Source organism: Pygocentrus nattereri, chromosome 19 (genome assembly GCF_015220715.1).
Source record: "Pygocentrus nattereri isolate fPygNat1 chromosome 19, fPygNat1.pri, whole genome shotgun sequence".
Lineage (NCBI taxonomy): Eukaryota > Metazoa > Chordata > Actinopteri > Characiformes > Serrasalmidae > Pygocentrus > Pygocentrus nattereri.
Genome location: NC_051229.1, coordinates 5188943 through 5202488, shown reverse-complemented (window position 1 = coordinate 5202488; position 13546 = coordinate 5188943). Strand labels below are relative to the sequence as shown.

At 43.2% G+C, this 13546-nt stretch overlaps 2 protein-coding genes across 2 annotated transcripts in view; one reads left to right on the top strand and one right to left on the bottom strand.

Moving 5' to 3' along the window:
• The window catches only part of cdcp2 (CUB domain containing protein 2), an 11875-nt gene extending 6999 nt beyond the window's left edge, over positions 1-4876 (top strand). The window contains exons 4-6 of the mRNA XM_017712265.2: positions 1644-1997; positions 2382-2560; positions 4383-4876. Coding sequence (XP_017567754.1) covers positions 1644-1997; positions 2382-2560; positions 4383-4694 — 845 coding nt within the window. The 3' untranslated portion in view covers positions 4695-4876. The remainder of the gene's footprint in view (positions 1-1643; positions 1998-2381; positions 2561-4382) is intronic.
• A 115-nt stretch (positions 4877-4991) lies between these two features.
• tceanc2 (transcription elongation factor A (SII) N-terminal and central domain containing 2) lies at positions 4992-13115 on the bottom strand. Its single transcript, XM_017712266.2, has 4 exons — positions 12903-13115; positions 11158-11299; positions 8348-8544; positions 4992-5910 (listed from the first exon to the last, which is right to left on the bottom strand). Exons 1-4 carry the CDS (start codon positions 13005-13007, stop codon positions 5716-5718), a joined length of 639 nt encoding a protein of 212 aa, XP_017567755.1. The 5' UTR covers positions 13008-13115; the 3' UTR covers positions 4992-5715.
• Between the last annotated feature and the right edge of the window lie 431 nt (positions 13116-13546).

Genomic DNA, 13546 nt, shown 5'->3' with positions numbered 1-13546 from the left:
GAACTGTTATATAATGTCCATTTGAGGGGTGTAACAATGCATGTATGCATCAGTCTACAAGTGGCAATTCAACAGGATCAAATCTTTAATGATAGAACCGAATGTAGTTGATTATCAATCAATCAACCTTTATTCAAACTCAGTACTTTGAGTAAGAGAAAAGAAGATAAGATGCCTTTATTGTCACTGCAGTGTATAACGAAAGTCAGCGCACACTAGTGAACACACACACTAGGGGGCAGTGAGCACACCTGCCCGGAGCAGTGGGCAGCCCTATCCACGGCGCCCGGGGGGAGCAGTTGGGGGTTAGGTGTCTTGCTCAAGGGCAATCTTCCGGTCACAGGGCTGGTTCCCTAACCTCCAGCCCACGACTGCCCTCAATCAAACATAAGGCTAAAATATATAAAGTGCAGATTGAAGAAAAATAGTATAAAAATCTTAAATCTGAAGAAAAAGGACTATAAAACTATATGTTCTAAATAGACAGTAGACAATAGACAAGTAAGGTAGCAGTTAGTTATTGCACATTCCTGGACAGCTTATAGACTTATATAATAATGCACATCTTAAGAATTATTGCACAGAAAGAATAGATTATAGATCGCACACTCGAGAGCAAATAATGCAGTGAATAATCAATAGAACAGAGGTGGAGTGGAGCACTGGAACGGTGTACAGTGTTCTCTGAAGTCAGTGCCAGTACAGAGCTGTTGTGGTGTTCAGTCACTTCTACTGAGCACAGTGTTCTGTAGAAAGTCCTTGTCAGTGTGTGTGTTTGTTCAGTTCCCGTACGGCTCTGGGGTAAAAACTGGGGTAAAAGCAATCTGAGGTACGATACCAAGTTACCCAGGTAGCAGTTGCTAATATATATTATTGAGCTTGTTGTTCTCCGTCAGTAATACAGTTTAGCCTGACTAGTGGTCAGGATCACAAAGATAACACCCACTACTGGTGAACCAAGGCTATTAGTACTTACTTCACTTCAGGCCATAAATGTCAAAGCTTAAATATAAGAATACACTCACCAGCCACTTTATTAGGTGTTCAGTTGCTTGTTAACACAAATAGCTAACCAGCCAATCACACGGCTGCAACTCAGTGCATTTAGGCATGTAGAGGTGGTCAAGACGACTTGCTGAAGTGCAGACCGAGCATCAGAACGGGGAAGAAAGGGGATTTAAGGGACTTTGAACGTGGCATGGTTGTTGGTGCCAGACGGGCTGGTCTGAGTATTTCAGAAACTGCTGATCTGCTGGGATTTTCACGCAGAACCATCTCTAGGGTTCACAGAGAACGGTCCGAAAAAGAGGAAATATCCAGTGAGCGGTCAGTTGTGTGGACGAAAATGCCTTGTTGATGTGAGAGGTCAGAGGAGAATGGGCAGACTGGTTCCAGATGATAGAAAGACAACAGGAACTCAAATAACCAACCAAAATATCTGAGGAACGTTTCCAACACCTTGTTGAAAGTCTGCCATGAAGAATTAAGCCAGGTCTGAAGGCAAAAGGAGGTCCAACCTTTTACTAGCAAGGGGTACCTAATAAAGTGGCTGGTGATTGTATGTTTATGATCCTGCCGACATTCCTGTAGAAATACTGTAGTTTTTCTTAAACTAAATTGAACATTTTCTCTACTTTTTGAAGGGGAGTGCCAGCAGATTCTTAAAGCAATCAGCGGGAACTTCACCAGCCCGAACTTCCCAAACATCTACCCCAACAACATCAACTGCCACTGGACCGTCGTTCTGGCCGCCGGGTACAGGATTAAGCTCTTTTTCCCTGTGATGGAGCTGGAGGATCAGAACAGCCTGACAGACAGCTGTGACTTTGACTCCGTGGTTGTGTACGACGGGGACAGTGAGGCTGACCCTTTGCTCGGACGCTGGTGCGGGACAGAACCGCCTCCGTCCTTAACGTCAAAAACAAACAAGCTGCTGGTCGTCCTCAACACTGACCGTAACTCGGCTTTTAAAGGCTTCACTGCTTCCTATACAGGAGGTGGGCACACTTTAAAGGGCCCATTTTATGGAAAATGAAATTTTCTCATTTATTTATTCATTGATTTATTTTTTAAGAGTTGATGTATTGTATAAACACTACAACACTATTAAATGCTCCCCCGAGTCCATACATACATACATACACTGTATTGGCAGAAGTATTCGCATGTCTGCCACACCACAATTGTGAATGTTATGCCTGATCGGTGTATAGTCACATATTTCAAACATTTTTTCACAGAATTCGGCAGATTTTCAGATAATTTCTAAATTGAGTGAAACAGATCAAAATAAATATTTTGGTGTAGATGCAGCAGACCAGGATTAGACATTATTATTATTATTATTTATATACTGCGCTCGTGTTGTATTTGTGTTCCAGTGGTGCCAGTCAATGTAAGTTGCACCAGGACAGAGTTTCAGATTCAGATTTCCCAGCAGTCTTTGCCCCAGCTGGACCGTGAGAGTGTGTATTTGGGAAATCCGTCCTGTTCAGCCCAGCTGACCGCAACCACCTACAAGATACTGGCTCGATTCGTCAACTGTGGAACTGCTGGACAGGTAAAGAGCTCGTGCTGCTAAAGAGATCACAACCCACTCATTATGCTCACTGGCCACTGTGGAAAAAGTCAGAGACCCCCTTTCATTTCATTTCTAGTCAAAACAGCCATTAAGTAGAAGTTATTCATTTTTTGGGTGGAGATCAGATGCGAGATGATCCACCTGCATAAGGAAGGAGAAAGTGAAAAAAATAAGAGGTAACAACCACCTGGAAGACCTGGTAGTCACCAAAACTGCCCCATCAGATAAACAGCACTGAAAGCTTTGATCTCTGAGAGAGAGGAGAAGATCAAGCTGCTTCAGATCTGAAAACATCCACAGGTGTTTCTGTCCATCCTTCCACTGTGAGAAGACCACTCAGCGCTGTGGGTCTGAAAGGACGTGTAGCTGATCAAGAAGAACCTCACTGAGAAAAGGAGACGGACACATCAAACAAAGAACCGAACGATGGACTGACCACCCCAGAGTCCAGACCTCAGCACCACTGAATGGGATTGATTACTTCAGGAAATCTAAACCAGCTTCTAAGACTGAACTTTGGAGACTTGTTTCTTTTCCGTTAAATGTTTTCAGTTTTTCACGATGCTAAAAATGGAATAACTTGTACTTTCATGGCCATTTTTACTGGAGATTAGATAAATGAAGGGTGGTCTCTGTACAGACTACATACCATACCTTATGGGTCAACTATATCAGTGTACAGTTACAGACTGTAGCCCATCTGTTGCTGCAGTTATAAGCCCCCCTCGACCCCATTCATCATCGGTCATTTTCTGACCACAGGACTGTTGTTGTCCATGTGTTATTTGGCTGGTGGTCCATTCTCAGCACAGCAGTGATTCTGACATGGTAGTGTGTGTGGTGCTGGTATGAGTGTATCAGACACAGCGGTATTGCTGGACACACGTCAGTTGCATTGCTATGTTGAGAGTGGACCGCCCCGCAAAAACATCTAGTCAGAGGTCAGAAATTGGATCTATGCCAATTTTATTGCTCCAACTTTTTTCTGTATTATTATTGTAAACACTGTATGCCTGTCTGTCTGCCCTGCGCTGGACTGGTGACCTGTCCAGGGTGTATCCTGCCTTCCGCCCAGTGACCGCTTCAGCACCCCCCGTGACCCTGAGGAAGAAGCGGCTTTGAAAATGTGTGTGTGTGTGTGTGTGTGTGTGTATTGTAAACACAAGGAATAAATTTATGACATTACAGTGATACAAATATGATTCTATAGGAAATTACTCATCATGGAACCTCAGAAGGCAGGTTCTGCTGTGTCTGATCCACTCAGACCAGCGCAACACACACTAACACACCACCACCACGTCAGTGTCACTGCAGTGCTGAGAATGATCCACCACTCAAATAGTACCTGCTCTGTGAGGGTCCATGGGGGTCCTGACCACTGAAGAACAGGGTAACAGAGTATCAGAGAAACAGATGGACTACAGTCTGTAACTGTAGAACTACAGAGTGCAGCTATACAGTAAGTGGAGATAATAAGATGGACAATCAGCGTGAGGTGGTCATAATGTTATGCCTGATGGGTATATATTAAAAAATATATTGAATATACAGAAATATGACTGCGCTATTTACACAATAATGGAATGTAGACACTTAAAAAGTAGAACCTTTTTTAATAAAATGTCCCAATTTTTTATTTTGGCTAAACATTGGGCATATACTTTAGCAAATATTATATTAATGGATCATAATAGATTCTGCTATTTCAAAATTAATGCAGTTCACCTTCAGTCCAGTGGATCATGATACATTTTGACCCCTAAGCATCCGACTGGGCTTCTTTACTTCTCTTCTGCAGAAACGTCGCAACATCACGATGCTGGTGAACACTCTCTTCATCGACTTCTCTGACGGGAAACAGCAGAACGTTCAGGAATATGAGGTTCAGTGTGACGCCCAAAGAAAAGTGGCCATGGTCAGTATCATCTCAGTGGAGGAGCGCACACGGATGAACGAGCTCGCTCGACTCGCTGAGGCGTCCAGCAGCCAGGGAACGGGAGAGAACTCAGAAACTGAGCCGCATGAGACCAGCGACATCGTCTTCATCAGTGTGTGTGTGCTGGCTGTTATCCTCATGCTGATTGCCATTGTGTGGCTGGTTCTTCTGTAGAGACTCAGCGTTGTAAGGGGAATTCCACCAAGATTTCGAAATTTCTCTATGATTCATTGGTTAAGACAACACAGTCATTCAGAGTGGTTTGGTGTGAAGTGCTCTGTTCTAGAGAAACTTGGGAGTCAGAACTGTTCACAGTGGTGGTGATAGGAACCAGACGTCTACCTCTAAAAGCTCCCTCACAGAAAGTCATTCCATATAGACGCTGTAAATGTAAATGAAAACAGAATGCAATGATATACAAATAACAAACTATAATTTTAATTGAAAATACTACAAATACAACATGTTGAATCTGAGAAATTGTATTGTTTTAATTTTTTAAATATATGCCCATTTTGGATTTAATGCCAGCAACATATTTCAAAATAGTTGGGACGGGGGCATTTTTACCACTGTGTTTCATCACCTCTACTTTTAGCAACATTGTAGGCATCTGGGCACTGAAGAGAAAGATTGATGTAGTTTTTAAAAAAGAAATGTTTTCCCATTCTTGCTTTAAATAGGATTCCAGCTGCTAAACAGTTCAGGGCCTCCTTTGTCGTATTTTTCATTCCATAATGCACAAAATCTTTTCAATGGGTGGCATGTCTGGACTGCAGGCAGGCCAGTTAGCACCCAGACTCTTTAAATACGGAGCCATGCTGTTGTAATATGTGCGACCTGTCCAGGGTGTATCCTGCCTTCCGCCCGATAACTGCTGGGATAGGCTCCAGCACCTCCCGCAACCCTGACGGAGAAGCGGCTTGGAAAATGGATGGATGGATGGATGGATGGATAAATCACCATCAAAACTTTTCCTTTAAATAAAGATTAATGAGCTGGGATTTACTCAAGTCTTTAAAGAGAATCTAATGGTCAGATGATGCTTTATGTGTACACAGTCACAGATTATTGTAATATTGATCTTTTGCTGTTAAAAAAAACTATTAAAAACAAAAACGTTTTATAAAAAGTGACCGAAAAAGATGCTTTCTGAATTCCAGTGGCTGAAGGATGCTTCCAGTCTGTCTTCATCTCACGGTTTCTTCTTATGGTTGCTCACGAATACGTTCACAGGGACTTTACCGTCCTTCACTTGTGCTCTGATATCAGGCTTGTGTTTGAGAGCAAAGACGAGAGCTCTAACAGTCCTCCTGTAGACTCCGCTGACCAGCCGTGAGCACTGGTGAAACACTTCCCTCTCGATGTTCTCAACCAGTCCGTCGTTAACCTGGAGGATTGAGAGGAAAAGGATGTCTGGATGAGTTTGCTTACCTTTTATAGCCCAATTCCTATTAAGGGGAGCCCACACATTGTTATGAATGGCCTGCCAATCTGGCATCACCCGTTTAACTAAGCCAGACATTTTAAACCAAATTGCTTTTTGCGCAGAATCCTGATCCTTATTTTCACCACAGCAGCCGGTAGCCAATAACACGAACAAGACAATGGACACATGTTCATCTGATATCTGTCAAAGACAGGGCTGGTTAAATATGCAGGACTCGTTAATTATACAGTACAGAGAAAAGCTCAAGAAAACCCCTTTAACAATGTATTTAGTGTGTCCACTCTTTCCCTTCATTCCAGCTTCCATTCTTTTCAGGAGACTCACTTTCAGCTCCTCAAAGAACCTGCAGACACACCTCCAAAGTTCAGTCTTAGAAGCTGGTTAGATTTTCTGAAGTAATCAAATACGTTCAGTGGTGCTGAGGTCTGGACTCTGGGGTGGTCAGTCCATCGTTCAGCTTCTTTGTTTGGTGTGTCCGTCTCCTTAGAGAGGTTCTTCTTGATCAGGTACACATCCTTTCAGACCCACAGCACTGAGTGGTCTTCTCACAGTGGAAGGATGGACAGAAACACCTGTGGATGTTTTCAGATCTGAAGCAGCTTGATGTTCTCCTCTCTCTCAGAGATGAAAGCTTTCAGTGCTGTTTATCTGATGGGAGCAGTTATGGTGTCTACCAGGTCTTCCAGGTGGTTGTTAGGAGACCTGTTTTCTCTGTAGCTTTGGATCATTTTTTTAACTCCAGTTTTGAAACTGTTTCTTTCATTTATTTTCTTTTTTTATGCGAGTCAATTATATCAAATCTCCTCGGAAATATCTCCTATAGAAAGGTGTGAGGTAGCTGAGGTGTATTTGGGTGGGTGTCTATGTGAACGTCTCTTTGAAGGGAAACAAAGGTGAGCAAAAGAAAAGTGTGGGCAAATTAAACACTGACTGATTTAATATTATCCTTAGTTTTGGAGTTTTTTGCGTAACTATATGTTTCCTGCTTTACGATTACTCGGATTATGAGGAGCAGAAAGTGCAACCAACTTCTAAGACTGAACTGTGGAGGTGTGTCTGCAGATTCTGTGGAGGTGTGTCCTTGAGAATGTGATATGTTTAGTTGCTGAGGATTCTATGTAACCTTCTGTTGAATACATGTTTCCTGCTTTTTCCTGCTGAAAAACGAATAAGTTGTTCCTAAAAGCCAATTCAAGTGGAAATTAAATAAACAAAAAGGTGGTATGAATAAGGAGAGTATATACACTATATGGACAAAAATATTGGGACACCTATACATTACATCTACAGGAGCTTTTATGACATCCTATTCTAAAACCATAGCCGTTAATATGGAGTCGGTCCCCCTTTGAAGCTACAACAGCTTCTACGCTTCTGGCAAGCTTCCTACAAGATGTTGGAGAGTCCGTGGGAATTATTCCCATTCATCCAGAAGAGCATTTGTGGGGTCAGACACTGATGTTGGATGAGCGGGCCTGGCACGCTAGTTCATCCCAAAGGGTTAAGGTCAGGACTCCGTGAGGCCCAGTCAAGCTCTTCCACACCAAACTCACCCAGCCAGGCCTTTATGGACCTTGCTTTGTGGCTGAGCACTGGGGCTCAGTCAGTCAAGCTGGAACAGACAAGGTTCTTCCCCAAACTGTTCACACAAAGTTGGAAGCAGACAATTGTCCAAAATCTCTTGGTCTGCTGAAGCATTAAGATTTCCCTTCACTGGAACTAAAGGTTCTAGGCCAACCCCTGGAAAAACAATCCCATATCATTATCCCTCCTCCACCAAACTTTACACTTGGCACAGTGCAGCCAGGCAGGTAACGTTCACCTGGCATTCACCAAACCCAGACTCGTTCATCAGACTGACGAAAAGAGAAGCTTGATTGATCACCCCACAGAATACACTTCCACTGCTCCAGAGTCCAGTGGCACTGTGCTTTATAACCCCCCCCCTTTGGCTAATGTTGCTTCCAGGTTAAAGGACAGGTATAGGTGGCCCCACTCAAGCTGTTGTTGCTCCACTTTACAATAATAGCACCTACAGTTGACCAGGGCAGCTCTAGCAGGACAGAAATTTCACACACTGACTTGAGGCAGAGGTGGCATCCTATGACAGTGCCAGTGTTTGTCTATCCAGACTGCAAAGCCATGTGTTTAAATTGATCCACTTGTTAGCAACAGGTGTAGAGGAAACACCTGAACTCAGCAATTGGAAGGGGTGTCCCAATACGTTTGTCCACAGAGGGTATAAGGAGAATAGTAGTTAGAATAGTAGTTAGTCACAACTAAGATACAAGAACCTGGAGGAATTATTGCTATGGTAGAGTTTCATCCTGCTGAACTACTGAATATGTTCTGTATGTAGGAATGCAGTGAAGCCCACCTCCAAGCCGATGCTTTCAGAGAGGAGTTTCACAGCGTTGCTCCGGAGTCCTTCGGTCTGTTTATCACAGCGGACCTCTATTGACGGTTTGTTGGCGTTCTCCTCGATGAACGTTCTCCAGTGTGTGTAGACTTCTCGTGCCAAAGCCTTCACTTCGGCGTCTGGATGCTGTTTGCGCAGCTTGTTAACCGTGTGGCCTGCAGGACAGACAATATTCATACTATAAACAAACAGACACAGTGATACCCAGAATGTACAGGGGTATAAACAATATCAGGAACAGCACATGAAGGGCTGGAGCTATACGGGAGCTTTTTGTAGGTTCACAGCTGCAGATTTGTTTCTGCATAATTTATCAGCCTCTTCCATCCTGTCCACCACAGGTTCACTGCTGACCAGGTATTACCTGGGTGCTGGACTATTCTCAGCACAGCACTGATCACGGCATGTTACTGTGTTTATGAGCACGATTACTGACCACCTGATTAGGCACTTATCAGACGTTTTGTTGGTGTACAGGTAGAGACTGTAGTCCACAGTCTAATCCCATCTCACCCATCGCCCCTACCACTTAGCCCTACCCCTCCATTTCACATGTTCACCTATAGGGGTGGGGTGTCCTGATTTTTGATTGATTTTATTTGTTAAAGAATTACAATATAACCATATTATTATCGTAGTTTAATGTTGTTTCAGTGTATTATGGTCATTTTATTCATAAAAAGCATTAAAAAAAAAATCGCAGTAGTCTCGGCAGCTAGCTAACTAAATTTCCCATTCCACCTTAAATGGTGCAGAAGTTGCATTCCGGGTCAGAACTGCTGCACCATTTAAAGCAGAACGGGAAAATTCAAACAAGAATCTGGAGAATATCCGACTTCAGCTTCATATCACTGAAGAATTAGGGGGGGGGGTGATAATAAATAATTGCCCCCCTCTTTGAAGGCGTATGATCCCTAAATGTAACTAAAGCCCAGCAGTGAGGAGCTGAACTTCCCCCTCCTCTGCTGGCACTGCAGACGGGCAGGGTCACCTACAGAGCAGTGCTGGTAGCTGATAATGAAGTGATGCTCTTTATATTTGAGGGTCTCATTTCATAGAGGAAGATTTCAACCACTGCCCCTTATAGATGAGTTCCAAGGGGCAAGGAGACACTCAAAAACAAGGGGTAGGGGTAAAAATGAGAACTGGGATCAGGCAATGCAGATGCACGAATTCATCAATGGTCAGTTTCCTGATAGTATTTGCTCAGTGGTGGTCTTACGGTGGTCTCATCTGTTTCATTCCAAACAGATCACCACTTTCGTTCTATTTTATTGATACAGGGCTTTACACATACAACAGTTACCAAAGCTGCATTGTGGTTAATTCCACCTGTGTTAGTGAAATAAAATGCATTTTTTTTTTACAAAGTCCTGCTGGTACAGAAGTCCAGAGAGGCCCTGAGCTGTTGTGATAATTTTCTGGATAGTTTTCTTGAGATAACGAGTTAATTATCCTTTGATCTCAAGATAACAAGGTTGTTATATCAAGCTCCCTCAGTGCCGCCTTGAGACAAGTTAATTATCTTGTAATCTCAAGATAAAAAGCTTGTTATCTTGTGATCAGAAGATAATTAACTTGCTATCTCAAGATAACAACTTTTGTTATCTCGACATAATAAGACAGCTAGCTCGTTATTTCCAGATAACAACTTAACCTGTTATCTCAAGATAACAAACCAGAGAATTATAACTACTTTATGGCCTGTCTGGACTTCCATACTGCTGGTGACATCTCATTCCCACATGTTAATATGGCATGGTCACGCATCATAAATAAAAATGATGCGTGACCATGCCATATTAACATGTGGGAATGAGATCCTAATGTGTGGCCACGACTTAGTAAGGCATGGGAACGCAATAAATCCTTACTAAGTTGTGGCCACACATATTTTTTTATTTATACTGGATATTTATACCCGATGTCACCAGTGGGGCTCCGTAGTTTTCCCTGTACATCGGTCGTTATTCTTTTCAAAAACTCATCATATTCAAAATTACAACAAATGGATAAAAAGCATTTGGGAATGAAGCTCAGCCTTGAAATTCTCAGAAACTTCACAGACACTCTGGATCATCTCGTGTTGAGCAGGATGATCGCAGCACACAGTAACAGATCTATCCATCCATCCATCCATCCATTTTCTAAGCCGCTTCTCCGTCAGGGTCGCGGGGGGGTGCTGGAGCCTAACCCAGCAGTCTTCGGGCGGAAGGCAGGATACACCCTGGACAGGTCGCCAGTCCATCGCAGGGCAGACAGACAGAAACAGCCACTCACACCCAGGGGTAATTTAGCATGTCCAATAGGCCTGACTGCATGTCTTTGGACTGTGGGAGGAAACCGGAGAACCCGGAAGAAACCCACGCAGACACGGGGAGAACATGGGGAGAACTCCACACAGAGAGGACCCCGGTCACCCGGCCGGGCAATCGAACCCAGGCCCTCCTCGCTGTGAGGCGACAGCGCTACCCACCACGCCAGTAACAGATCTAGTGGTTTGTTATTATCAGTATTAAAATCGGGGGGGGGGGGGTGTAGTGGTTGGGTAGTGTAGTGGTTAACACCTCTGCCTTCAACGCTGTAGACTGGGGTTCAGTCCCCCACCTGGGCAAATACCCTACACTATACCAATAAGAGTCCTTGGGCAAGACTCCTAACACCACCTTGGCCTCCCTGTGTAAAATGATCAAACTGTAAGTGTCTCTGGATAAGAGCGTCAGCCGAATGCCGTAAATGTAAATGTCAAGATTCGAGGGCTTTCTTACCAATCTTGGTCGACCTTAGCACCTCTTTAGAAGGGACTTTCTTGTCCAGCTCTGTCAGTGCCATTAACATGTTGTCCTTGGTCTGGCCAGGCAGTTCAAGAATGGACTTGTACCTTTCAATGTCCTCAATCACAACCACTCTCTGTAAAGCCAAAGTTAGCAACCCATTAGTGTCCGTTTCTGAACATATTATAAAATATAAAATAAATTATATATATATATATATATATATATATATATATATATATATACACACACACACACACAGATCAGGCATAACATTAAGTCCATCTCCTTGTATCCACAATCACTGTCCATTTCATCAGGTCTACTGACCATAAAGTAGCACTTTGTAGTTCTGTAGTTCTAGGACCCCCATGGACCCCCACAGAGCAGGTATTACTGGGTGGTGGATCACTCTCAGCACTGCAGTAACACTGAGGTGGTGGTGTTATAGTGTGTGTTGCGCTGGTCTGAGTGGATCAGGCACAGCAGTGCTGCTGGAGTTTTTAAACACTGTGTCCACTCACTGTCCACTCTATTAGACACTCCTACCTTGTTGGTCCACCTTGTAGATGTAAAGTCAGAGACGACAGCTCATCTGCTGCTGCACAGTTTGTGTTGGTCATCTTCTAATGATTCACTCAGACCAGCACAACACACACTAACACACCACCACCACCACGTCACACCTGACCACTGAAGAACAGGGTAACAGAGTATCAGAGAAACAGATGGACTACAGTCTGTAACTGATAAAGTGGACAGTGAGCGTAGAAACAAGGAGGTGGTCATGATGTCACGCCTGATTGGTGAATATTCAGGACACAAGACACTTTCCAGCAGAGTATAAATAAACGGAAATCGATGAAAACCAAGTGAACATGATCACAAGATAAATATGACAGGAAACAAACAGAGAACATTCTTACAGACCGTACAGACTTTAGACGTATCAGAGGAATATGCTTTGTGGCATTTTTATGAAGGCCTGCTGGCGACATCCTGGAGAAATAAAAACAATGCGTGGCCACGACTTAATCATCTCATTCCCACGCCTTACTAAGTCGTGGCCACGCTTTATTTTTATTTCTACAGTGTTATTAACACATGGGAACGAGATCTGAGTGCGTGGCCATGACTTAGTAAGACACGGGAATGAGATTGTGGCTTACTAAGTCGTGGCCACGCATTAGGATCTCGTTCCCACCTTTTACTAAGTCATGGCCACGACTTAATCATCTCATTCCCACGTCTTACTAAGTCATGGCCACGCACTCAGATCTCCTTCCCATGTGTTAATAACACTGTAGAAATAAAAAATAAAGCGTGGCCACGACTTAGTAAGACGTGGGAATGAGATTGTGGCTTACTAAGTCGTGGCCACGCATTAGGATCTCGTTTCCACCTTTTACTAAGTTGTGGCCATGACTTAATCATCTCATTCCCATGCCTTACTAAGTCATGGCCACGCATTACGAACTCGTTCCCACGTGTTAATAAGTTGTGGCCACGCATTATTTTGATTTCTATAGCGTTATTAACACATGGGAACGAGGTCATAGTGCGTGGCCATGACTTAGTAAGGCGTGGGAATGAGATTGTGGCTTATTAAGTCATGGCCACGCATTACGATCTCGTTCCCACGCGTTAATAAGTCGTGGCCAGGCATTATTTTTTATTTATACAGGATGTCACCAGCGGGGCTCCGTATACTTTTCCACAGTCCAGCGAGTCCAGTTCACCTTCAATGACTCCAGAGTGGCCTGTCTGTAAACCCGCTCTGAGGACGGCTTTTCCTGCTTTCCGTCCTCCGCCTGCTTTGGGGTGCGAACCACAAATTTATCCATGTTTTTCTGCCTCAGAGGGTCTGTGTCCTTCAGGCTGGACAGGTCAACTTAAACATCACAGCGCCGGACACACTCATTTGAAGACACTCAAGACCACAACAAGCCGGCAGTATAAGTTCCTATGAGAGACGGACATTTCAGAATAAAAGTCCCTGTGTAGTCGTCCTGAGGTCGAAACGATTTTTTAAAAAATCGTTCAATTTCTAAAAATGACTTGCCATATTAATATATTGTGCTATTTATCTTGTTTTTTTTACTTTTAATCAGTTTTTTTTTTAGAATTTTGTGACCAAGATGCAATAAAGATACATAATATACTGCAATTCTTTTATATTCATTATTTAACAGGCTATCAGCCCTGAGATTTGACATCTACTTTTTAATTATGAATCTAAGTATTAAAAATGTTAATAATGCTAATTATTCATTCATGATTTTCTACAGCTTTCTTAGTCATTTTATGATTTTGTATGGTTCTGTTCGTATTCCTTATTTTTAACATCTTTATTTGAAAGTTGCATGGGAGAAGCATATTTGTT